This window comes from Triturus cristatus, chromosome 5_1, assembly GCF_964204655.1.
Source record: "Triturus cristatus chromosome 5_1, aTriCri1.1, whole genome shotgun sequence".
Classification (NCBI taxonomy): domain Eukaryota; kingdom Metazoa; phylum Chordata; class Amphibia; order Caudata; family Salamandridae; genus Triturus; species Triturus cristatus.
In genome coordinates, this window is record NC_140587.1 from 318,588,769 (window position 1) to 318,615,579 (window position 26,811).

At 41.8% G+C, this 26,811-nt stretch overlaps 1 protein-coding gene across 7 annotated transcripts in view; it reads left to right on the forward strand.

Moving 5' to 3' along the window:
- The window catches only part of ENPP2 (ectonucleotide pyrophosphatase/phosphodiesterase 2), a 721,223-nt gene that overhangs the window by 392,960 nt on the left and 301,452 nt on the right, over positions 1-26,811 (forward strand). For all 7 annotated transcript variants that reach the window (XM_085605056.1, XM_085605055.1, XM_085605050.1 and 4 more), the window contains exons 3-4: positions 2,076-2,231; positions 7,497-7,622. In XM_085605056.1, the coding sequence (XP_085461182.1) occupies positions 2,076-2,231; positions 7,497-7,622 (282 nt within the window). The remainder of the gene's footprint in view (positions 1-2,075; positions 2,232-7,496; positions 7,623-26,811) is intronic.

Below are 26,811 nucleotides of genomic sequence, written 5' to 3' on the forward strand. Positions count from 1 at the left end.
ACATTGTTCGTTGGGCATTATCTGAATGTAATTGCCGACCCCACAATTATGGACTGAAGTAGAGTACGCGTAATAATGGCATGGCAATGCACGGTTGTAGACCATGAGACTATTCGCACCCATCTCCCTAATATCACCCATCAATTGCTTTTTTGCCAGTCATTTCCAGTGCACAAGTGAAGATTCTTTGCTGGCTCACTTTGCCGCGCCAATTCAATTAAATTTTGTTACGTAACTCCTACGGAGGTCCACAAAAATACCAATACAATAAAAGGACATACCTTAAATGCATACAGAAAATATTATTATTATTATTTGTTTTTTAATTCACCAATAAATTAGAAAAGGAGGAAAGATGGAAAGACATCCTTTGTATATAGTGCAAAATTCTACATTGTCCAACCATCAGACTTTACAACATGCAAACTAAACTTTACCAAATTTCCTAGTAAATAGTCAGAAATGTTTTAAAGAATTGAAATATCCTATGGCAAATCATTTCATTTGGTGGGGACAAGACAAAAGATCGAGCCTCCTGAGCAAAATGAATATTACATTTGATAAATGATGGTCTTAAGAACATGCGCCTGGCCCTTTTGAAGTTCCGGGCACACAAATAGCACGTGATTAAGATCCTGAATTTCTCAAAAACACAATTCACAGATCCTCTCCCATCTTGGAATTTTTTCCCATATGCCAGTCACTTCTCTCGGGGGCAACAGGTTGATTCTCAAAAGTAGTATCAACCTTCTAATCCCATGTGGGAGATTCCATGAAAGATATGGCTGAGGTCTACTCTCCACAGCACTCCCACAGACCACCTCATTGCGGGTTTTAGATTGACTTAAAACTGTGTCTCTTGCCGTGCTAAACGAGCTTGCGGGCTTCTTTAAGAATGACTTCAGTACAGGCTTTGGCATGGGTGAATCACAATTTAAACTGAGCCCAAATACATCATTTCAGTAAGCAAATGATCTGAAGAAATCTGATTTATCCTTTATTTTAACAAAGATTTCCATTCTCAAAGGTGCCCTCATCCCCCCCCAAAAGAGGGAGTTCCCCCACCTCAGGACCGCTGACAAGGATGAAGTATATGAAGAGACTAGATGGAATTCCAAGCGTAGAACATGTGGGGCAGTCAAAGAGTTTAAATTACAAATTTGGCAGAAAACCGGCCTTCAGCCTTATCAAAAGCGAGCCAATAGTTCCTATCCAGTACTTCTGCAGCATATATTAATGAAGGAGAAATTTTAACCTTAAATACTGACAGAACATGGTTAAAAAGGTGTCTCCCACAGCTTTTGTAAAATCTGTTTAAAGCTCCAGCCTGGGTGGCAGCCTTATCAACACACCGTTTAATATGCTGAGTCTCGCCCGTTTTTTGAAAAAACCTTCCCCAGATACAGATAAGAGTCGACCAATTCAAGTTCTTCATGCCCCAACAACCACTTATACCCTTTCTTTATTCTAAGACCTTTCTTGCAGAAGACTAAAATTTTACTTTTAGCAATATTGATTTTCAGAAAGTGGTCCTCCGCATATTTGATCAGGGCATCCAGACGATGTTGCAAGCCAATAGGAGTTAAATCAAAAATTACAACATCATCTGCATATAATGGGGAACCAATGGACATTGTACCAATTCTAGGGGCATCCCCCCCCTCACTGAGTTTAACTTGCCGGTCCATCTCTTTGTTTTCTGCAAAACGAGGATCAATAATTGTGCTGCGGGTTAGGCTCTGTGAAATGCAACTGTTGGCAGTGCGGTTTTATCAGGGCATAGGGCATCTTCCATAGGATGGTAATTCTACCGTAATTGGGTCTTTGTGGGAGTAAATCTGTTCCTTCTAATGAGAGCAGAGAAAGTGAAATCCAGGTGTTGGTCTCGTCTTGATGTTCCTTTTGTATGTGCCTTGTTTCTTCCTCTCCCCCCCACCCCTCCTTCTGGCCGCTGCTTTGTAGGCAGGTCCAGGTGTGTCCGTATTAGCTTCAGCAGTTGCCCCCTCCGCTTTGAGCAATCGCTGGCTAACACTGGGTGTCTGACAGATGTTGCATTCTTTGTTCTTCTCGCACAGTCCTGTCCGATTCTCCGTGGATCAGCACTTCTGGGTCCTGCAAAGGCAGATGCTTTGAACTGGCGGAGGCTGAGCCCCCTTTCTGCCGCTGCGACAACCTGTGCAAGACCTACAACAGCTGCTGTTCCGACTTTGATGAGCACTGCTTAAAGACAGGTATGTTGACTTTATTTCTTTTAATGTTACAGATTTTGTATACATCTTTTAGCCTTATAACTCTCTGCAGAGGGCTGTTCAGGCTGTTAAAGGCCCTAAAGATAGCAAGGGAGAGGGCCTTAACAACCAGTATAGCCATAGGTAGAAGGGCTGCAAGGCTATGAGAAAATTACACTCATTGAGAGTAGAATGTTTGAATTTGAAAGGGAGAAACCCACATACAAACATCAAAATGTTGGAGCAGAAGGCTTATACCAGCTATTATTAGCCCTGAGCCACCATATTGTCTTCAGTGGAGCTCTAAGCAGTCCATTGCTCTAATATAGCCTTAAAACCCCGCTGCTGAGGGTTATACCGCTTGTTAAAGGCCCTGAACCAGGCCTTTAACGAGGGAGAGGGCCTTTAACAACCAGTTAGCCTTAGGCAGAAGGGCTATAAGGCTGGAATTTTCAAAATTAAAAAAAGAGAAAGATGAAGACCAACATGGGAAGGTTGGAGCTCCGGGCTTACACCAGCCATTCTAAACCCAGAGCTACTCCATTGCCTTCAATAATGCTCTAAATATTCTGTTGTTGTAATTGCGAGTATAATTGCATTTTAAGTTGAAATGGGAGTGTGTTTTTTAAATATGAACTGTCGAGGTGATTTTAGGTACTCATACTATCCTTACAAACTTAACATAATGTGCTGTGCCTTGTGGCTGTTTCTGTCATGGGTCCAGAGTTTTTGATTCAGGACATTTTACACAGTGTGCATCAAAGATCGGTACATTCAGTGATTTTCACTGTTTTACAATATAACCTGCAGTTGGGAGGGATGGTACATGTTAGTTGCCTTGTACTAGGGAAGACCATGGTCTTGAGAATTGTATGGTCTATGTCGTGTTTCTGTGGTAATATATGTGAGAAATTAAGCAAAAATAATTGAAACGAGGAAGCACATACTTGAAAACCCTTAGGATGTTTCTACTTCATGTGCCTTGTGATGGGCTACTTTGACATCTGGTTTTGAGTGGTAACTGCCGTTAATGAACAGATAAAACACTTGCTGTACTTCATTTGTATGTACATGGGCTTGCTTCATAATTAAGGTTCCCAGTTTTCTAATTTTCCTGATCAACAGAGACCGAGAACAAGATGTTTCCTGTCTGTATTTATATTTTAAAAACGGAAAGATAGAAAAAGGGACTTCTTTTGTGTAACACTCCTTGCTGTTATTCATGAGTCACAGGACAACTGCTCAGCTGATTGACAGCATGGGGAGTTAAAAACAGGTTGAGATTTCCATAAAGTAAATGCATATTTCTATGTGTATTCGTCATATAGTGAAAATATTTTCATGTGGGTATATAGTTTTGTTATATTTGACTGCTTAGTGTGCTAAAACCCTCCAGGCATGAAAGCATGACTCAACATTTTACTGTTCAATGAATGTGGAAATATAGGAATTGTGACTTCATTTATTCGCATAACACAAAATAAGTATGGTTAAATACAGATGTTAAATAATGTGGATCTGGGAGCCTTAGTTATAACCTGGCTGTGTGTACTTGATGTTATTAACACCTATGCATTCTTAATTGAAATAGTTACTTTATCCACGGTGGGAGTTTCTGCTCCTAATATACCACTGCAAATAGGATTCTACATAAGAACACAATTTCTGTTGAGAAATCATATAGCACATGTAAAGTACGATAATGAGCCTTTCAAATGAAAACGAGCATTGATTAGGTTTCGCCCATGTGATTAATAATAAGCTGTTTGTGTAGGCGAAACCTAAAAAAACTTGCAGTTTTAAATAGCGCAAACTGGACCCGAAGGTATCCGAGTGCTTTATGTGAGCACCAGTAGCATTACAGATGGACACGTTCATTTCTAGGCATGGGGAGATTGAGCGATTTGCCCAGAATCACAGAATGTTTGAGCCTCCCACCAGACTGGAACCTGGTCACCCAGCTTCAAAGTCGGCTGCTCTAGCCATTAAGCCACACCCTATCCCCAAAAAAAGAAACAAAAAAACCCAAAGATAATCGACTTGATATCTGAGTTGACTACAGATACTCTGTTCAGTACCCAAGCAACATAAAACCTGAAGAGAAAATGTATGCAAGAGCAATTTTTATATTCAGTAGATGGCAGTGTGGCCCAGTTCTTCCAATATGTCCAATATGGGGAGAGAGTGACATGAGATCTTCACACGGGCTCGTGCAGGCACACTGTTAAAACTGCCCAAAACAAAACCATAAAATCGAGTTCAGGAACTTAAGCCCACATAAAATGTAGAGCACAGCTGTTTCAATGCGTACAGCCAGGGAAAGTAAGCATAAAAAAAAGTTACACACGTCAGTGGATGGATACAGTAATTTGGCTACGGGAACTGATAAGAGCCCCCTTTTAAGATATATTAAATACAAGAGATTTCACAAGCATAGAGCAAGCACTGTGCAGGTTAAACCTAAAAAAGGTTTCGTTACACTGCATTGAGTAACATTTAAAAAAAGTTGAAGGGAAAAAGTGTTTTTTGTCTTTTAAATGCTTCATTGGGGAAATAAATGGTCATTGCCCATCTCCCTTCAGATGACTTTTTTTTTTTTTTTTGGCTGTCCAGGCCCAATAACCCTGAAAGTGTTTAAAAAAGCATCATAAAATGCCATCCAATGTGGAGAAGTTCAGCTGTAATCGAATGGCTGTCACAATTCCTAAATGGGTTTGGATACGAAATCAATCAATCAATCACTGCATTTGTAAAGCGCGCTACATACCCGAGAGGGTCTCAAGGCGCTGGGTGGGGGATTGCTACTGGTCGAAGAGCCGGGTGAACTGAATATTTAGGGGTTAGCTTAGTCAGTGAGATTCGGGGGGATGTGACACTTCAATTTCCCAACTAAAAAATGCAATGGGTCTGCAGGGTGAATCGATAAGATTACCAAGGTTTGGCATGGACTGTTTCCATGAAGAGCAGGGTCAGTACAGATTTCCATTTGGTGGGCCTCTGGGCTGATTTGAAGTTTTGGGAACAGGGTACTCAGTCACTGTTACTCCATTATGATGGAATACCCAGTCTGCTAAAGTCATGATCCTCCTGCCCAATTTTGAGTTCGGCAGACTGTTAGTTTTACGCCGACGGCCTGACGGAGCAGGAGCCAACCCATCCGATCATCCGTCATGCTTAGAGTGGACAGTGAGGTGGCTTTTTTTCAATTGGCCGTCACCACCAGGCATGTCCTGGTGAGGAACAGTTAAAAAAAAAAAAAGGCATGGTAGAAAACACCTATGTCACGGGGATCATTAGTTTTGTTTTTGAAAAATAAAAACAAATACTTTAGGAGTTTGTTTTTTAAAAAATACGAACGTTTGGAAAGTGTGATGCTTGACCGTTATTTTTGGCAGAGCTGTCTGTCAAACCTTTCCTACATTGACATGACCTGACGTGACAGCAGATCCTGCCAATGAATAGATATGTCTGTAAAGTCGTCTTCCACCCAGTCTGCCTTTAACCTGCACACTAAACTCTGATTCCGGTCTGTCTAGAGTGGCCTAGTGGGCGCAAACTGATGAGTTGGAATGCTACACTCAGGGATTGCCAGTGGTTAGGCTACTTGCAAGCATTTGCCCCATCAACTTTTGTGTGTTTAATTGGCAGCAGTATGACTGGAAACCAGAGACTGGCTCAGCTTTTCAAGCCTATTACTGCCAAAGTTTGTGAATTTCAAAACATAGTGGAATTGCATCCATTTAAATAATTATATGGGTGCAGATTTATTCCGTATTTGGCGAACCAGTTTCTATATATTTAAGTTCCTGAACCAAAAAATTAACAGTTAAAACCCTCTTAGTGAAATCAGGATGACCAAGACAGGCATAGCAGACCCGACTCAAGGCCCCCAGACCAAACTACAAAGCCAAATATTTATTTTTTTGGGAGTGGACACCTCCCTCTGAAGCTACCCCCTGACGATAATCCCCTAATCCACCACACACCAGAGACTAGAAATAGAGTGGAGAGTGTGAACCACTGCTATAATCAGTGCCGTCTTAAAGCATGGGCATGCTGAGCAGTTGCCTGAACCCCAGGGCATAGGGTTCCTGCAGAGCAGAATTGAACAACTTTCTGTTAAAATTGTTTATCCTGTGAGTGGTTGTGTCGACAGACCCAAGTGCATTGCTTTGCCCGGGGGCCTATAAGGCTGTTAAAATGGCCCTGGCTGTAATGTAATCTCCCTAGTGGAAAATGGGGAATTGAGTAAAGAGAAGGAGAGAAACGCAGGAGATTCGGCTATTGACACTTCTTATGCTGCCCCGGAAGTGTTCCCCATAGAGATTCTACTAAACTGATTAGCTTGATTTTCCCTATGCCGCTTAAGGCCTTCCGCCACTTGGCCTATTTCCATACACTGGTATTCCAAGCTCTCAAGGACTTCAGGCTACTTACTATGTTGTCTCTGAGCAAACCTTATCTTTGCCTGATGTTTTCTCCAACCCATACATTTTTTTGTTGAATCCTAATAATAGCTCACAAACTAAGATCTTTGATTGAAATTGGTGACCTAGTCTTGCCCTTCTAGGAATTCTAAAACGGCGTGATAGTTAATAATACAGTGAAAATCATTGACATCACTTGAGTCATTTGGAATAGCCATCCGTAGCTGTTGCCACGAATACTGCCATTTATCCCACTGGTTTCAAGAGTCATAAAGGCTGTGTCAAGAACAGAAAGTAAAGCTGAGTTTTACAGAACTGTCTTCTTTTTGTAGTTTCTTCTGCTTGCCATTTCCCAGGGCTCTCATCAGCTATATGCTGAGGGGCTAAAGACGGGAGAAGAGCTCAAACCTGGCGCATATCAGGGATGCTATAGCCCTGGCATTTTGGTGCTCAACCTCTATGGTTAGAAGTTAAGGTAACAAGCACTGATAAAGCAAAAAGATTTCGTCCTTGACAACTGTTGGCTTTATATATTAGGAGCTCCATACGAGTCTTGATGCAAATGTTAACGGGTGAGATTTGCTTTCTTTTATGGCAGGCTTTTAAAAGCCATTTTCATGACCGTAAGGGTCCGTTTTCCAAAATAACAGCAATTTTCTGCTATCTAAGCAAAGTTTATTTGAAGCAGTGAAGTCTGTTATGTACGCATGAAGGCCATTGTGGTGGTCAGCAAATTGTTTTGGAAGTTGACTAAAGTAAGCATGAATTGAGGTATAGTCCAATCAATGTTAGCAGTCACTGATTTTGTTAAATATTGATCCATGTGTCGTGGAAATTGCAGGACGGGGTTGGGATTGTACCAAGGATCGATGCGGAGAGGTGCGGGGCGAAGACAGTGCTTGCCACTGCTCGGATGACTGCATGGCGAAGGGCGACTGCTGCACCAACTATCAAGTCGTATGCAAAGGTAACCAGGGTCAGACTGGGACAGAAAATAGACCTGGACACCAGAATAACAGTGATGCCATATTCTGGAGTAAAAAATGTTGTCTACGTTTGTAATTGAACAACTGAAGTTCTTAATATATGCTGCCTAGGGGGGTTTGTGAGGAGTGGAGGGATTCACACATTTATGTTTGCTGCAGGAAAGGGTTTGTGGCAATATTCACTCAGTTTCTTCCCTAACAAAATTTATAAAAACACCCCCGCCCCCCCTTTACTCACAATTTGCTTTTGGTTTGTCAACCTTGCCTCTCATAAAATAACATCCACCATTCACCTCCTTATTCTCCCAGCTTGTCCGGATTAGAAACTCATTATTGACATGTTACTCTCAGTTCTTTGCAGCAGGTACATTTACGCTTCAAGATGTTTTATGGCGCCACAAAACTGGCACACCCACACCCACAAAGAGGGTGCACAAACTGATCTGTCAGGTTGCAATTTGACCTCATAGGCCATTCCGAACCCCATTGTAAGCCAAATCTGCTGTGTATATACATCAGAGGTGTCAGACGTGGGGCCACTATAGCCACTCCCATGACAGATTTGTAAGATGTCCACCTCAGATAAATGTAGGCACAATGAATCTAAATGGGAATCCTTTACATAGTAGGTGACCGTTTAGTTCTCTGGTATGCCCTATTCTCTGAAGCACCTACAGGAGACACCTTCTCTCTCTAGATGCAAGATGCTTTGTGAATCTCCTGTCTAAGCATATAGCATGTTGAAACTTTCACGTTTTGCCTTGCATATTGGACCCTGCACAATGCACTTTGTGCATGGACAAAGCACAGTCGACATTGCACAGCGGAAATAGCACATTCATTGTAGACAAACAATCAGATTTGTTGTTTACGTTCATACTAATTCTCCGGGTAAGTAGAAAAATGATACCACGATACGATGGTTGTTGAATGCTTACAGCATTTTCACGGACAGTTTACTTTTCGTAACTTCCTTCTCTTCGCCTCCTGTACTTTGCCTATTTCTGTTTTCCCATCAATAGAAGTGTGGAACAAGAGCAAAGCTGCAGACCCACCAAGGGCTGTTGTGGCTGTACTCAGAGGAACAGGTTACCTGAATGCATCTGAGGCAGCTAACCTGTTAGTTGTTTTGGGTCCGGGTCTTGAGTTGAGAAGTTAGTCCTCCAGCTGCTTTTTCATTTCAAGAACGTTTATTGCGAATCTTATTGATTTGCAGTCACACTGAGATATGTATTAAAATTATTGTATGCATGATGGTACTTACCGCCAGAAACTGGTGAATATGTGAGTGGCACTGTGATCATAGGTAGCTCTAGGTTTGCTGTGTACTGCTACGATTGGAAACATTTTCCACAGTAAAATTTGAGGAAAAATAGACCAAGAAATAAAAACCTATTCTGTGCATAAACACTGTGGTCGATGTTGGTTACGTCAGCCAAAGGGTTACAGAGGGACACTGGTGCAGGTTATAAACTGCGCACAGCTATCTTTGTATGAGTGATCTTGGCAGCCATAAGAGAAACGCTTTTCACCTAAGCTGTTCTTGAACCGTCTCCAGCAGATTTAGCACAAATGTTCTGTTAATACAGATTACTACCAGGGTAGGCAAAGCAGCTGTATTAGCAAGCGAGAAATGTGAAATCCTGGGAGCAACTTGCCACATCTCTTATCCTTTGTTTCCATTAACACTAAATTACTATTATCTGAGCACTCCAAGGCTTACTAAGAATTTATCTATGATCCCCTGTCAAAACGGGGAGATAAAAATGTGGTTTCCAATACTCTATTCAGTCGCTAAAACTCGTTTAGTCCGTGACTTTAATGTAAACTTGGACCTTGACTCCTAACCAAGCAGAGAAGGGATTCATCAAGGTAAGCAAATGGATGGCTTGGCTCGAATAATAAAGCAAGTACTTTATGCTCCTCCTCACTTTATAGTAGTGTTTGTTTCCGGGTTTCACTGTAATAAATGTCACTGCTGATTACCAATCAATATATTCATAATTCATTTTCAGTGGTTAGTTTTCTTCATTCAATATGGCACCATTTCTTTGAAACGATACACCTTGAAAGTAAAATCTAACCATAAATAGTTGTGGTCCACCTTTTAGTTCCACTCAATCGATTGAAGTTGCAGACATTTTGACATTTGGACATCTGGAAATCCCATTTCAGAATCATTTAAAACACTTAGCATTTACTAAGTGGAAGACTGTGTAGGAGCTGAACCCCAATATTTTACTGCACCCCAATATTTTGATCACCCCAAAATGTACCTCTGGCAGTTCTGCTCCTGCACCCTTGATCTTGCGATAAGTCACAACTCTCCTCTAAATCGGACCCCACAAATAATCCAAGCAGAGTAACAAAAATAGTGACTGGGTCCACTAAATGAGTTCTAGATCAGTGAAAAATTAAAGGATTTTATTGCAAAATCTCATAATAAGCATTGCAGAGAAATGCAAATTATATACCACAATTCTCAGATACGGAGTAGTCCGAAATCCGAAGTTACTAAGTCCCAGTAAGCAACAAAAATCCTAAGAGAAATTGACATAGTCCCTAGAGGAACAGGGAAGACGTCAAAATAAGGGAGCAGAGTCCTATGAGGAATAGGAAAGTCATCAAATGAACAGCAGCCTTTGTAGGACTGGGACATTCCCCCCTTTATTCCTTTAATAGCTCTGTTTACATAGTGGGACTCCTTTAAGATCATTTGCTTTGGCAGATAGAGAATGTAAGGCCCCGCGATTGCATGTATATTATCATTCCTATCCCTGCTGCATCTATTTGGCTATAACTGCCATGGTTTGGTCTGATGCCCTGTCTTTCTTGCAGCTTTTCGGATTGATATCACGATTCACTGCCTGTTAATGTGATTGTCATTTACGTACGGAAAATGCTAAAAAAAGTCTGTTTAAAAAAATAAAAATAGTATAACAGGCAAAGTCTGTGGCTCACTGCCAAAAACAAGTGTTTTATACATATTTTAGGAATAGGCACGCAAAAACTGCAAATTCAGCATGGTATGATTAATAATAACACATATTGAGCAAATCAAAATAGAGGTCGTCATAATAATAATTATAACTGGAACCCATTTCTTAGTAAGGAAATCCTCCATTATCTTCCACAGTAACAGCACAGTCCAGAGATGTACAACACAATATGAAACCTTTTCACACAAAGAATCGTATCCAAGTGTGCTAGCGAGCCTGCATCAGGACTTGCAGCAGAAGTATCCTTCAGAATTTTACATTACATACACAAACAGAGTTTCATTCACAATACATGCTTTTTCAGTAAAATTTCGGGATCTTCGACTCCAGTTTCTCCCTTCAACATCTGCATAAACCTCTCATAAAAGGAATACATTGACTCTTTCCCCTCTTGAGAAGTTCTTCAAATAGTACTCCAATATACATCCTTTTCAGGAACTCGCTTTGTCAAATGCTCAATCACTTTCTTGTATTTGGTAGCTACCTCTTCAGAAGGAGCATCACTAGGAGTAATCCTTCATCAGTCTTGTGTAAGCCATCATCAAACCACCTCATACTCAGCCCTCAAATCACTAGAAACCACAATCTCAAACAACATATTCAAATCGGTCCACAACATCTGGGAAATATGTGTCCGCTAATGGCTCTCTTCATACCATTTTCCTGGATCCTCTCTCAATTTTGGAAAATTATTAATAAATGTATCCAAATCAGCTCAAGTCCATGGCGTATGCACAAAATTTCCTCCATGAACTTCTCTCAAAAGAAATTCCAAAACTGTTCCTGTCCTAACTTCCATATCACTCACAACCCATCTCGTCCTACCTTCAGTCCGTTTCATTCTCTTGTTATTGGCTGTCCCTTTCTATCATCTTTCTCAATATTTTTTCAAGTCACTCCAATCCCTTATTTTCTCAATTCAATTTTTAATATGGGCTGTCAATGTAATTAAACCCTTTTCTTTAATTCCATCATGTGTTAAATCCATTTTGTATTTCGTTTCTCATTCTTCATCTTGCTGATATCCATCTCTAATTCTTCTATTTTGCTGGCTGCTTCTTTAATCAAATATCTAATTTCGTCAGCATTGTAAGTAAACAGTCCATTTAAATCAATATTTCTCTGCAGTATGTCACCAAATTAAATTTTTAAAATGGCAATATCAGTTTGTTTAGGAACTTCTTCAACCACGTATTTTCTTACAGGTGCGGCACCTTGAATCTGTACTCTAGATTTTGTGTCTTCACTTGTTCGAGACACAGCAGCCATCGATATCTCTGTTGGTGCACTTGGTACCACAACAATAGTAGTAGATCTTTGCACAGCCATGACATCATCTCCCCCACCGCCTGTATCAGATCATGAGCTAGTCTCACTTGTCCCCGCTGGTCTTGATGTGTCTGAAGGCAGTCTAGAATTCAAAAATTCATAAAAAAATTATCCTCATCAGAGGCATTATTCTTCTTCTCTTTTCTATTTGCCTTGCCCTTGTCATCATTCACATTAATTATAGCAAAGAATATTTTTACACATTCAATAATATCCTCTCTCCAACTATTTTCTCTCAAGCCAATGTTTAAATGAACTCTTCACATGTCGCGATGCAGTCCCATCTATTCAGTCACTCAGACATCTGCTTCATGTCCTACATGATTTGTCTCAAATCTAGTTTTCTAACTTTGAAGGTACCCTCTATTGGAAATTGTAAAACTTCATCATTGACAGTATATTTAATCCAATCTGAAATCCAGGTACACATATAGTTTCCCATTTCTTTCTTTCTCTTGTAGACTGGCGCTCTTTCTGCCAGTAATTTCTGACCCTCCCTACATTGTACAGTAATCATAGGCTTTAGTAACAAACCTCCCATGGTTATTACTTTAAAAACTCAAAAATCAACTCAATATCACAACAAACAAGCTAGCAAACACCAACCAATTACAGCACAGCTTTATCAAAGGTCAACCTATACAGCATGGCTTTATCAGCAACCGACCAATCAGAGCACTGCTTTGTGATGACGTATCACCAATCTCCATGCGGCTCCCAGACTGACTAATCAATCACAGCACAACTTAGGAAAATAATCACAAAACCTCTTTTAAACCAGTAAACTAAATAAACCCCTGTCTGTTTACCCTAGAATGGAATGAAAAGTCAGTAAACCAAGTAGGACAATTCAATCACAAAACATGAAACTTCAGAAACAAGAACAATTTCAAAATGAGGAACAGAAAACCACCAAAAAACTATTCAGAAAGTGCAGCAATTGACTTGAGTGTATTACTGCTGGAAGAGAGTCTGCCTAGTGTTAGTGTGCCTGCTCCCATGCACTCAAAGCTTAAACCACTTACTCAAATTAAGCATGCAATCTAGAAAAGAAAACTTGTTAGTTCAGAATTGCTATCAATCTGTAAGCTACGCCTCGCTCTACACATCACAATTGTAGAGCAAGAAAAACCCGCATTTCTCCATCTTGTATTTTGCCAAATCCGTTCACCAAACCAACCAACTAAATAGAACCGATAAAACATCAAGTGATTTTCAAATGCATTTACAAATATGAATAATACATCCGTAATCAATCCACCAATTGAACCCACAATCATCATCCCATGTCCAAGCAACTCACAAAAGAAACAGAAATCCTTACCTTAATCACGTACTCCAATAACCATCACAAATGCGTACACCATACATGAATCAGTTTACCCTATTCATACTTACTCTCCAAATCATGCAGGAACAATCAGCAAATCACTTCTTGGGACTCTCCATTACCGGGCTTTTGGCAGAGTTCCAAAAAAATTCCCCCCTCGGGCTGGTCATTAAGGGCTCAAAAACCATGGGAAAATCTTTCACAAAACCCCTATCAAAGAGGAGGCGCTCTTGCGCAATCATCCTCTGCTAACTTTTTTGTGGGAGCCAAACCCCAACATTTTACTTCACCCCAATATTTTGGTCACCCCAAAATGTACCTCCCGCGGGTCAGCTTCTGCACCCTTTATCTTGTGATAAGTCACCACAATCCTCAACACCGAACCCCACAAATAATTTTAGTAGAGTAATAAAAACAATTCCTGGGATTACTCAACAGCTGAGTTTTATTACAAAATCTTATAATAAGCATTACAGAAAAATGCTAAATATATGGCATGGAGGCTCAAATATAGAGTACATAGTCTGAAATTAGAAGTTTCTAAGTCCTAATAAGCAAGAAAAATCATAAGAGAAATTTACAAATTCCCTAGAGGAACAGGGGTGTCATCAAAATAATTGGACAGAGACCTATGAGGAATAGAGAAGTCATCAAATGAACGGCATCCCTAGCAGAACAAGAAAAGTCTCTGGCTCACCACCAAAACCAAAGGTTTTAATACACATTTTATGGCTAGATAATAATAAGAAAAACTGAAAATTCAGCATGGCATGACACTTTCCACTGGATATTGTTGAGAAAAAACTCTTTCTAGAAATATGGGATTATGACTCACATTGCACTGGATCATAAACAACTCTTTCTTGTATTCTACCCAATGACCACAAATGAGAATTTCACATCTGAACACTTTTAGGTGAGAATTTAGGTGGACTAATGCCTGGAAAGATCACTTATGAAAGGGAGGATGTACCTTGTTCTCTTTAAAATTACCCTCACTCTGTCGGTAGGTGACCTGGCTTCATCATACCCAACACAAACACAAATGTGTACCAGTGAGTCCCTGACAGATTATTCAGTACAACGAATGTCCCAAAGATGGACCTCTTCACCCAAGGCTCTCCCAATTCAGTCCTGAAAGGGCAGGTGTATATGTTCTTTAGAGGTTACTTTTCTTTTCTTCTTTCCTGGAAGATTGATACAAGTTTCTCCTCATTGCTTAGTGATAAGGTAAGTCATACGTATGTTCAGGCCTCCTTGTTGGATATTACTAATTGCCCCATATGAAATGTGATTTTCGATCATGTATGGAATGGTGCATTTATTACTAGAGAAAAATATTCTCCCAGTGTGAACAGTTGACCCTCCACCCTCACAAACTTGCTGGCCATGACAAATTGGTTCCTATAGCCGTGCAGGGTATCCAGTCAAAGAAAGCTTTATTCGGTTGTCATATAAAACAATCATAAAAGCACATAAAAAGAGAAAAATTATTTCATCAATTAAAATATCACACATGTAGAAAGTGTCAACCATGACAGCAAAGTTTGTATATAATGAAATTGATCATATTTCAAATTACAGATAAAAAAAGAGTTTACATAGACATACATTTCCTGATTCAAAATCCTGCAAACATTGTGCACATTGTCCAGCAGTTGTAATACAAGAAGTGTCGGGTGGCATTGCCGAAGCCCTAGTGATTTCAAGATTGGTAATAAACTTTCCGAGCATCAAGATAACATTTACAAAAAGTACGTGTATCGTGGACTGTGCTGAATGGGTATCACAAGTACACGTATCAAGATCTTGTGCCCAATCGTAAATTTTGGGGATAGCAATAAGCCTGTGAAAGACCCACATCCTGAATCTAGTCAATAAGAATCTGTCATAAACACCTAGTACAAAAGTTAAATAGGGTTTAAATAGGGTTGGATGTTAAAAGTAGTTAAAATCAATTGATTGTACATATCTCTGAGGATATTCTATTCCTATCCAGATGCCTCAGAGCCTCCTTTTTTATATCCTTCCTCGTTATGTTAATAGTTTTTAGATTGATAAAATATTCTAAGTGGCCTAGATCTTGTAAAAAATTCCTGACATATCTCCGCGTAGGAATCTTTAAGGCCCCTTCTAATTTTATAGTGTCTGTCAGAATATCTTGATTTAACTTTTTCTTCCCTAGTCCAGAGACTGTGCCATAAAATTACTGGTTCTAGTTTAATTAGATCAGATATAAAGGGAAGACCCAACTCTGCATGGCAAATGGTTGATGAGGTACTGTTCTAAGCGGATAAGATATATCTTAGAAAGGAGTTTTCTGCCCTTTGAATTAGAAGCAGATCGGCAAGTCCCCAAACCCCTGCCCCATAAACTGCAGAGGAGACACACTTTGATTTATAAATCTTAATCAATTCGACTGGTGGTCTCCTACCTAGTTTCTTAGCAAAGTTGATCAGTGCGTTTACTGATCTTATTAACCCTAATTCTTTTGCTGAAACGGCTTGGGCCCAGGTATAATTTTGGTCAAAGAGAATTCCGAGATACGAAAATCTCTTAGCGACCCGATCTTCTGCCCTGCCACAAACATATTCCTAGGCCTCTTGAAACCGTGACCACACCGCATAATGAAGGTCTTTCAAATGTTTACTCTCAGCCCAAGGTCTTCCATAAAACTGGCGAAAGAGACTAAAGTCCTCTGAAGGCCTACTTGTGTGCGGGTAATCAATACCGCGTCATCTGCGTATAATAGTGCTGGTATTGGACGTCCGGCTACTTGAGGAAAGTTTTGATTACCTTTCAGGAGTTCCTCGCTCAGACCATTGATATGAAGATTAAAAAGAAAAGGGGCAAGGACACATCCTTGCCTGACCCCTCTTCTGATTTCAAACGGGGCTGAGCACTCCCCCTGTAAGCCATAACGTACTCGAGCCTTTGCATCGGTATAAAAACACTTCAAAAAATAAATAATCTGTACATCAACACCCATATCCTCTAATATTAACCAGAGTTTAATATGGCTCACGCAGTCGAAGGCTGCTGTGAGGTCCATAAACGCTAAAAACAACTTTCCCTGTTTTGCCCTAGTGTATTTCCCCACTAATATTGAGAGATTTAAGCTCTGCTCTACCGTTCCCAAGCCTGGACGGAAACCATATTGTAAGTCGGACAGAACCGAATTATCCTCAGCCCAGTCCTGTAGGCATTCTAATAATATACGTCCTACTATTTTTGTCATAGCATACAGCACAGATATGGGTCTGTAGCTTCCTGGATCTTGCCGGTCCCCCTTTTTAAAAATCGGGACTATAGTGGATTCCAACCAAGTAGATAAAAATGGAGTATGACAGCTAGCAGTAATTACCTGGACATTTATAGGGCCCCTCAGGGGGGTTTTTGACTTGTATAAATCGACCGGTACCCCATCTGAGCCTGGAGCCTTGCCACCCTGGCTTGCAGAAAGATCCTGGTTCACCTCATCCAAAATGAACTGCAGGTCTAAGTGGGGAAACAATGGTACCAAAATGTTATCCTCTTCACTGTTACTACCTATCACGTCGTGATTAGCCTCGCCATTATATAGTTTGGAGACATTTTTAATCCATTGTTCTTCAGTGATGGCGATTTCAATGGATGGTTCTCCTACATCGGTCAAGTAAGGCGCTTTCGCCGCCTTCCAGAATACCGTGCCATCTTTCTGTAAGGATGCTTTGTATAAGGCCTCCCAGGCCTCATTCTTCAGAATATTTTTCCTATTTTTAATAGCTCTCTTGTAGTCTATTCTAGTTTGCCTTACTCCATCGAGAATTCTCGGGGTCTCATGTAGAGCATCTTTTATCCTAGAGTATGATGAGGTACACCCTGAGTCGAACTAGCTCCGGGATTGGCCCTTATTGCATTTCTGCCTTAACTGATACGGTAAGAGAGTGTTTGTTATCATTTTAAAAGAGGATAAAACAGTGTCTGGAGCAGCTGTCAATTGACAGATATCAAAGGCGGAATTGCATTTGGTGACCACGGCCCTGGTAATTACACCTTGGTCTACCATCGACCAGCGCAAAGAGTATCCATTTGATTTCCCAATGGCTATATTTTCTAACAGCTGGTTCTCTTTAACTCGGGTGATATGTTTGCTTGGTATTAATAGAGCGGAGAGGCAAAGGGGAAAATGATCGCTCAGGGGAATATCATTAACGGTGAATGAGTGGACAGTATGTGCATGGCAATTCGATATTAAAATAAAATCAATTGTGGAGTATAAACCTCTGCCATTAACATTCCATGGCATGGGGGCAGGCAGTGGGCATAGTTCATTCATAAAACCCAAGTCGAGACTAAAAATTAATTCGTTATACAGCTCTCCCAGTGCAGAGTGCCGCAAATGGGTGTTACTTGTTCCTTCACCATTTAAAAGACCACATGAGTTATCACCTGTATTGGGGCACAGTGGACAATTTAAGTCCCCTGCCAACACTAACATAGTGTCTTTAGACTTATTGTTACAAACAAATTTTAGATCTCTGATTGGTTTTTTAACTTTGACCGCTACTTTTTCTGGGGTAATGTTATTGTAAAAGTTAGTCTATGTGTGCTGAGAGTTCAGTAGTGACCAGGTTCATATTAGTAATGCTTAAATCTGTTTCCTTGACACATGGGTGGACGGGGATTTGACCCTCACCTTATGATTGAAACCAGGATTAACGTACTGTAAAGTAGCATGACTACTCCCATCATCGAGGTCAAGATTAGGAGAGGTACAGCCAACAGACCCCGTGAACAGTCAGTCTATAGCTTCAAGTGGGTTTAAAATATCAAATCGGTTACTCACTGGGACCAGGTATCTAGGTAGCCTGTCCTCAAAATGATTCACCTCCTCGGGTAAGTGCCAGCATGGTTTGTGGGGCTGATAGAAAAAGTCTAGTGGTAGTATATTTATATCCTGGGCATTGACAAACCTATTGCCTCCCTTGTCAAGGATAGTCTGCACTAAAAAAGATGAACTAAAGGTTAACACTACACAGTCCCCCACTAGAGTTTTTTCTGAATTGCCCACCCACCCTATTCTCCTAGCCATTTTAAATTCTGAAAACCGAATACTATTGATACTAGTCCTTGAACTCAAAAAGTGCAAGGACTTGTTCCTTAAGGTGGACAAGTGCTCAAAGGCGTTAAGTGGGAGGGATGGGACGTTTGCCAGGACAACCGTGTAGGGGGTTGCCTCTGGTGGCAAACGCAAATTTTGTGTTGAATTATTAAAGTTACCATGGGTGGATTTATGATGCTCTAGAGTATTTGAACCAGTACCTCCATCCACCAAATGTAATATTCTTTATAGGACCCGATCGGCCATCTGTTCCTGTGTTAACTAGAACATTGATATCAACTCTACTTTGTGGATGGCCGTGAGAGTCTGCTGGAGGGGGTCCTCCTTTATGGGGGGGGGGGGGGTTGCCCAGTCCGTGCAGGAGGTTTAACTATATTGGGAATGGAATTGGTGGTAACGGTTGGACCAGTGGTCAGGTTTGAATCCTGCCCATTGGTGGAGCCACCCCCGGCTTGATTCACCCTCTTATCCATTCCCTGTTATATATGTTATCCATGCCACTGGAATCAAGCTATCCTGACTGAAGAGGGGTGAAACCCCGAAACCGGTCCTAGGATGCTTGTTTCCAGTCCAGGGACGACCTGGCTTGGTAGTACGGGCTGGACTGTACCCATGAGGCACATGTTCAAGACTGATTTGCATATGGCTGGGTTCAAACTGGAACGGCATGGTGAGCAAAAAAACGATGGATTTAGGCCCCGATCTCTGTACCGGGGTGAATGTATGACATTGTTCTGCATTCTGTCCATCAACTGTTGTTTTTATATATGTTATCCAGACCTGTAATTTGGCCAGAGACCATGTGAATTGTGGTTTTACTGGTAACAGGTTCCATCTAGTTTTGTGAGTCCTAAATTCTACAAGTATTTTTTTGCAGTATCGGGTCTAATAGTACTGACACCATAGTCTCTAATCTCCCCCAGAAATCTTCCTCGTGTCCACATTCAGGTGTCCTCTCCGTTACAGTGTTTGCAGCAGATGTGGAGGGCCCTTTATCAGTGGCCCTATCATGATTGGTGGTTTTGGGCTTCGTCCCTGTTGGTTTAGGGCTGGATTTAGGCTGTTTCTGAGGCCCTCACCCCTTCCTTTTTTTGAGTTGTGGTTTGTTAATTGTTTCAAGACTCAGTATGGCTTTCCGTCCTCTGGTGATTACATTGAGCCACTCAGGTTTGCGTTCCGTTTCAGGGGATTTAGGGGAGTCTATTTCTACCTCTGACTCTGAGCGTTGTGTCAGGTTAATTCCAGGAGAGGGCATTTCTTGGCTATTTAGAGCGGGCGGCTCAGCAGGAACAAGTCCGGGCTGTGAGGGCAAGGGCTCTAAGGACCGTCCGCGTTCCGTAAGTTGTATCTCATGGATAAGTGCAGAATCAGCCCTTATTAAAAAACCATCAAGTGTCCCTGCGACGCCCTGGCCTACACCTAGTTTGCGCTTACTCATGATCACAGTACAGGACGATAGCTGGAAAAAAAGCAAATTTAAAATAATACTTCACCACAAGAATCTATATTGTCCTGAGAACACAGGACTTAGGGAGTTGGCCCAGCCCGGCATAATTCGGTCTAAGACGGGGGCAGACTGGCCTGCCCTTGGCGCGAGCGTGGCCCACGCGCGTCCCACAACACAGGGGTGATGCCAGCGGTTTGTAGTGCGATGGTCACGCCTCCCCCCCTCAGCAGCTGCGGGTAATTACAGGCGTTGCATGCTGGGACTTGGAGTCCCATCAGGGTGTCAGTTTCAGCAGGGATTCCACGACAGAGGGGCACAGAGACCAAAGCGCTCCCCACTGCAGCTCCTGAGAGCAGCAGAGTCTTCCCCAAAGATCAAGCAAGTTTACAAGCGCGTCAAGTCAATTTGGATTTCAATAGAACCACTAAGTTATATTTGCCAAAGCCAAAATATAACTGATCAAACCTAGGCTTTTTTTGATGTAAGGTGTAGATTCTTTTGCAGAGGAGTTTTCTAGGAATGTATTGCGCTTTCGATAAACCCTTACATGTCTAAATGTTGCTGTGATGGTAGACCTCCCATGGAGATTGTTTATGCAGTTTCTAGAGGCACAAACCCATTGCTACTTGTTTAACAAGCATTTCTCCAAGCACAACATTTCTAATAAAGATAAAGAGTTTTGAAGAACAGTTAAGAGGAATGTGCCAGCATTATGCATGATTTACATTACCATTACAATCCGTCTGTTCCTTATATATTTTCACTTTCTAGTAAATTAGGAAGTTGAGCCCAAGAGTTACAATATCACGCTCTGTTTTATGTCCATCTTAAAGAGGATTACATAAGGCTGTCAACATGTGGTTCATGTGGCTTTTGGAGCTACATAAAAAGTAATTCAGACATTAAGTAATTAGCATCCTTGCCCCTGAATCATTTCACTGCCTGAGACATCCTCCGTTTTGGTGGAACTGCGTTCTCTTCTTCTACACACGACTGAGGAGCCCCATTGACAGACCAAACTTCTGGTGCTTTGCAAGAAGTCTCAAGAACATCCAGGGATGCTGCCCTTCTCCATGCTTTCCCAGATACCATACTATCTCCATCTGGTGAGCCCAACCGCCCAAAGTCAAAATCTTACATTTTCTTGTGTACATTTTTTCTAAATTGTGGAATGGGCAGGACTGAATTCTTTTAAAGGGAACATAAAAGACACTTTACATTGTTTCCCTTCCCCCAGAAGTTGCTTTGGATAGACAAACCCCAAACTTGATGAAAACAGCAAATTCTGACCAAGGGAATTCAAGCTAGGTAAACAAGACTTTGGACCAAAAATGCCTTTGCCAATGCATACTTGGCAAGTTTCAAGATGTTCAGCCATTGGTCCTTTCAAAGGAACGTATCTCACTACTGAAGTACCTCAGGACTAAACTCTGGCATGAATACTAGTACCATAGGACTTGTAAACCATGCAGAAGCCTTGAAATTGTTTTTTGCTGCAACCACCCATAACATGCTGCTCATGATGAAGATTACCAGACCTAACAGCTCCAGTTCCTCAATGCCTCCTTGTGGAAAGGCTCAATGTGTAGGACCCCTAAATTGGCATACACACCAGCTACAAGCAAAAAAGCGGGCTTGGCGACTTAAACCCTAAACAACTCCTGTGCACGTGTCCCACAGGTACTCAAAAAACTGAACCAGAGGTTGGTGACTAAAAGCACCTCAGGAATAGACATGTCACAGAGCCAAAATCCCTTCTGTTGCAGCTGACACACAATAACAAGTCAAAAATTTAACAAAAGATAGTGATGGCTATTGAAGAAGGTTCCTAAGGGATTTGAATATTTCAAAGTATACTGTAAGAAGGTCAATAAATAGATGGTGATTAATGAATTCGGCATTGAAATACAAGGAAACTCCCATTCCAAAAATCATAAAGATCAGATACACACCTCTGGGAACCTTGCCCTATAGACCTCACAGTACCATGCAGTAGAATGCCCTTTTCCTATTGCAAGTGAGTAGTTCCAAATGATATGGGTGATATCATAATAGAGGACATTGGCAGAACTTTCAGACCTAAACAAATGCGTCCTTGGCCCCGCCTGCTAGTGATAGACATATAGAAATATTTAAAACACCTGAAACACATGCATCAAAACCAGAAATCCATATGTGTGGCAAATTTATATATTCTATACTTGCAACCAGTGGACCTGGAAATGTAGAGCTTCCACTATCACTGTCAGAAAAGTGAGGAATCTTGAAGTGATTGTGGACTCTGAACTCTTACTAATGCACCAAATCCTCTTTATACCACTTAGTATCCCGAGACCCATATTCCCTTTCATGGGGTTCCCACAATGGTTCCAAGCTGCCATTGCACAAATACTCTTCCAACTAGACTACACCAGTGGAATATAAAGTGTGGCACCAACTATTTTCATAGGCAGGCTACAGTGCAACAAGAACATAGCCATTCAAACACAACATTCCCTATAAAATTAGTATCATTTAACATTGATCCTTCAACTCCATCACTGACTCCCTAGTGCTAGATGCATCCATTTCAATGCCCCCTGCATTGCGTGAGAAAGGACCTCAGATCAAGAGTTTTGCATCTTGTGACTATCCCAAGGTACAGGAAGACCTGCGTAGGTTAGGCTTAATTTTCAGTACAGCCACATTTTGGAACTTTCTTCCAACCCAAATTCTAAGAATGATTAATGACAAGATTGCCCCATTGTCTTTGTAGGAAACTCGCCTTGCCTCCAAAGGCAAAGAAGCAGTTTCTCTACAGGAGAAGGCTTCAGAAAAGTACCTGACCTATACTTAATGCAGTACTTTCATGAAGCAAACTAGGGAGAGATGCACGAAAATTATAAACGTAAGGGCCACCCTTGCCGGTTAGTATTCATAAGGCGCTACCAAATCAACCTGACACTCTTCTGTGTTGTTAACATGCATAAGTGCAGCACCAGGACAGCAGGAACAAGATGTGAACACCCCTCTAGTGCTCATGCACAACAGCCAAAATAGGACACTATAAACATACAATCTGCTAACTGTACACAAGCCTTGTTTGCAGTAAACCAACAAGTACTCCAAAGTGGTTACAAAAGTAACATAACACAGTATAAATTCTAGCTAGAGCAACAAATTATATAAATACAATGTATGGAGCATTTTTTAGACCTGTGTTCAGTTCAAATAGTTAATTAAAGAATAGATACAATATAGGCCAGAATCTCCAGACCCACCTTATATTAGATACTGTCCATAAGCAGACTTTCTAATTCTCATTCTTTACATCAAGACCACCAGCTGATCAGCAGAGACACAGTCTTGAATTTGAAATTGGATGGATCACCACCAATGCAGGGTGTAACGGGAACATTATTAATTTATAGCATCACTGTTGGCTAGCCATTTCAGTGTTTAGTAAGATGATACGAAGGAATTATTTCAGCACCTGGTCAAAACTTTAAAGGCTTTTTTTTTTTTGTAAACAATTTTATTAAGGTTTTTGGGACCATGTTTCATATTGTTCGATCACATTTTAAATATTCAAATGGTGGCAATAAAACATTAATGCACTTATTTGTCTGGTCTCCTAAGCCATTAAACAGTCTCTCCCTCCACCCTCCACCACCACACCCTCGAGAGTCAGTACAACATCACAAAATTGGTAGCAAAGAATGGTATGTCTACGTACCCTAGAGAAAAATGTATACTAATGTCTGTGAATCTCCGAGTTGTGCATGGCAGTGTGCATAAGCAGTAGGAGGCCCTTTTGGACCATCAACAGGGGTCCAGTGTGCCCCGCAGCGGCTCTATATTCTGCGATCTTGAAGGCAAGGTCATGGGAGTGTCGGATTACGGGGCAGTAAAACTTTCAACCAGCCCTTTCCAAGCCCTGGCTGCCACCAATGTACCAATCCCATGTCTAGCCTCCCTCAGTAGCAACCTCCCCTTACAGCTCGTCCATTTTTCCATTTCCCTTCTCCATGCAATTATTCTGGACCCTCCTGGTGACTACCAATGTTGTGCAATTTTGTGTTTGGCCAGAACGGATGCCAAGTCTTGAAATTTCCTTGTGACTTTAATTTTTGATGTATGTGAAAACCACCTTAGTAGGCAATGGCCCAGGGAACAGGAAACCGTCCCTTTAAATGACGGTTGCAATCATAGTCGTGACCTCCTCCCAAAAAGTGTGCAGTGAGGGGCACACCCAGAACATGTGCAGTATGTGTGCATCTCTCTCCCTGCAACTAGGGAAAGCTGCCTCAGCTATATGGAAATATCTTCTGATTCTCTCTGGGGTAAGATATGATCTATGTAGTACATAGTAATTAATTTGAAGCGCGAGTTTCTGGAGATTTTCGGCATTCATTCCAGGATGGTATCCCAGTCCTTGTCAGTGATGGGAATTCCCAAATCTTTCTCCCACTGTGTTCACAGCCGTTATAGCAGGATCTGAAAGTCAGTGCGTAATGCTTTATACAGACAGGAGACAATCTTAATAGTGTCGGCCAATAAGGCCACGTATTGACAGCACTTGAGTGACTGTGGCTCAGATGGGCCAATGCCCCAGTGTTTCTTTAGCGCTGTGGTAAGTGCTTTGTGCAAAAGAAAATGGCCCTGGGGTAAGGCAAATTCTGCTTGAAACTTCTCAAACAGCAGCTCTGAGTCTCTAAAGAGATCCCCTAACATTGTCGCTCCCGTATCAGTACTCCCCGGGGGCTAATGTTGTAGCATGGAGAGAGGTAAGTCGGGGGAATATGGTATCTGGTTGCATGTTTTTTCAGGCATCTGTTCCAGCATCAAGTAACTACCCGAACTCTCCAATGTCCCCAGCAGTGGACCGTCGCACTCTCTGTAACATCATAATGAGGCCTGATGACGTCGGTGCAAATGGGGTTGGAGTCCTGTCTGGATTTTTCCCGGTCTCCAGCCACTGTACCAGCCAGTTAAACTGGGCCGTTATATAGTATGTCTCAAAGTCAGGGACTGCCAATCCCCTTTTGCCGTGGAGCGCTGGATCGTGGTCAGCCCCCGTATAAAGGCGGTGATTAGGTAATCAAGGGCTCGAAATATCGCTCGTGGGACCCAGATCAGGAGTGTTCAGAAGAGGTAAATAAGACGTGGCAAGGACATTATCTTTAGGAATCAATACAGCCCGCCACCTAGATGAGCAACATTTTCCAAAAATCCGCAGAAGATCTGAGGGAGCAGATGGCTTGTCCCACGTTGTCATCTAATAGATCAGCAAAATCATGGTAGAGCCTCACCCCAAGATATGCCGGGCAGCGGGGCTTCCACTACAGGAGCTCCAAACCCTCTGGCATGTCCCTGTTTGTTGCTGTAAGTAGGAACACGTCTGGACTTTTAACAATTAACCTTTAAGCCAGGCAGCATGCCAAAGCTCTCCAACATGCCCCTGGCTCTGTCTAGGTCCTCACCAGTATCGCAGAGGAAAATCAGGAGGCCATCCGCATAGAGCGCTATGTGGTGTTAGGATCACCTGTGCTTAATCCTGGATAGCTACTACCGGTTTGCGCATAGCTGGCCAAGGACTCCATGGCCAACGCAAACAGCAGGGAGGAGAAAGGGCAAACCTGCCGTGTTCCACATTCCACCATCTTTCTTGAGGAAATGGTCTTTCCTGTGCAGACTCTAGCAGCCGAATTTATGTATAGGAGTCTCGTCCATGGCAGGAAGTTCTCATCCAGTCCCATGTGCACCAGTACTTCAAATAAGTAGTGCCATTCTAGGCTGTCAAATGCCTTCTCTATGTCAACAGCAAACACTACTGCCCTCACCCGATCGTAATCTCCAGCATCCAGAACAGCTAGCAGACTTCTGATGTTTGTGACCGTGTTCCAGTCCGGTATATATCATGCCTGATCTGGGTGAATCAATTTGGGCATGAGGGTCAGTAACCTGGTCACCAGTATTTTACTCAATATTTTATAGTTTATCTTTAACATTGAGAGCAGCCTATATGCTGTGTGGTTTTGTGCCGGCTTCCCTGTCTTCATGATGGGGATTATGAGCGCTTCCCTGGTGATATCTGGGAAAGACCCTTTGTCCTTGGCTGCAGCATTTAAGGCAGCTAGTTTGGATGCTAATTCTGCTTAGTAGGCAGTATAGTATTCCGCCGGTAACCTGTCAAATCCCGGGGTCTTATTGCGGGCCCCTCCCAGTTCCTCAATGTCCTCCTCTCCAAGGCTCGGGAGGTGCAGCATTTCAAGCTATGTCTTTCTTGCTGTGTAGTCATGTGCTGTAACACTTCGATATAAGGTTCAGTAATATTGAGCGAATAGGTCATTATTTCCTTCCGTGTGTATATTCTGTCCCCTCCAATTTGACTATAGGAGAGCCACACTTGTTCAGATTAGCCAGCCGCGCTAAGAGGGACCCCAACTCATTCATCTCAGGCTCCAAACAGACCCCCTATTTTTCAGTGTCTCACCCTTTTTATGGTGGGTTCTTTCTTTTGGATTCCCCCGGTCCTAGAGCTGCGTTTCATAAACATAACAGTGGTAGGTGTAATGAATGAACAGTTATGACCTCATTGCTTTACCACCAGGTTTACCCATTGTCCAGCCCAACCACTTTATTTAAGTTAGCCAGACCTTTTCCTCTTCGAGATCCCCGCTATGACATCCATGTTGCAGATATAAGAGAGTACATTGAGCCAGTCTGTGCACAGGGGAGGGGCATTAGCTACACTCTTCTTGCATATTTCCCTTTGAGCCAATAAAACCATATAAAAAAAACAGCTTGCTCTTGTTGCCACTCAACATTGCCGACCCCTCTACTGCCCCAAAGATAATTGGCCTGAGACTTACTTTAATGTTTATTCCCAAAATGTTTGTGACCGTCTTACCTACTTGTTCCCAAAATTGCTGGATCCTGGGGCACTCCATGAACATATGGATGTCAGTCACCTTCTCTA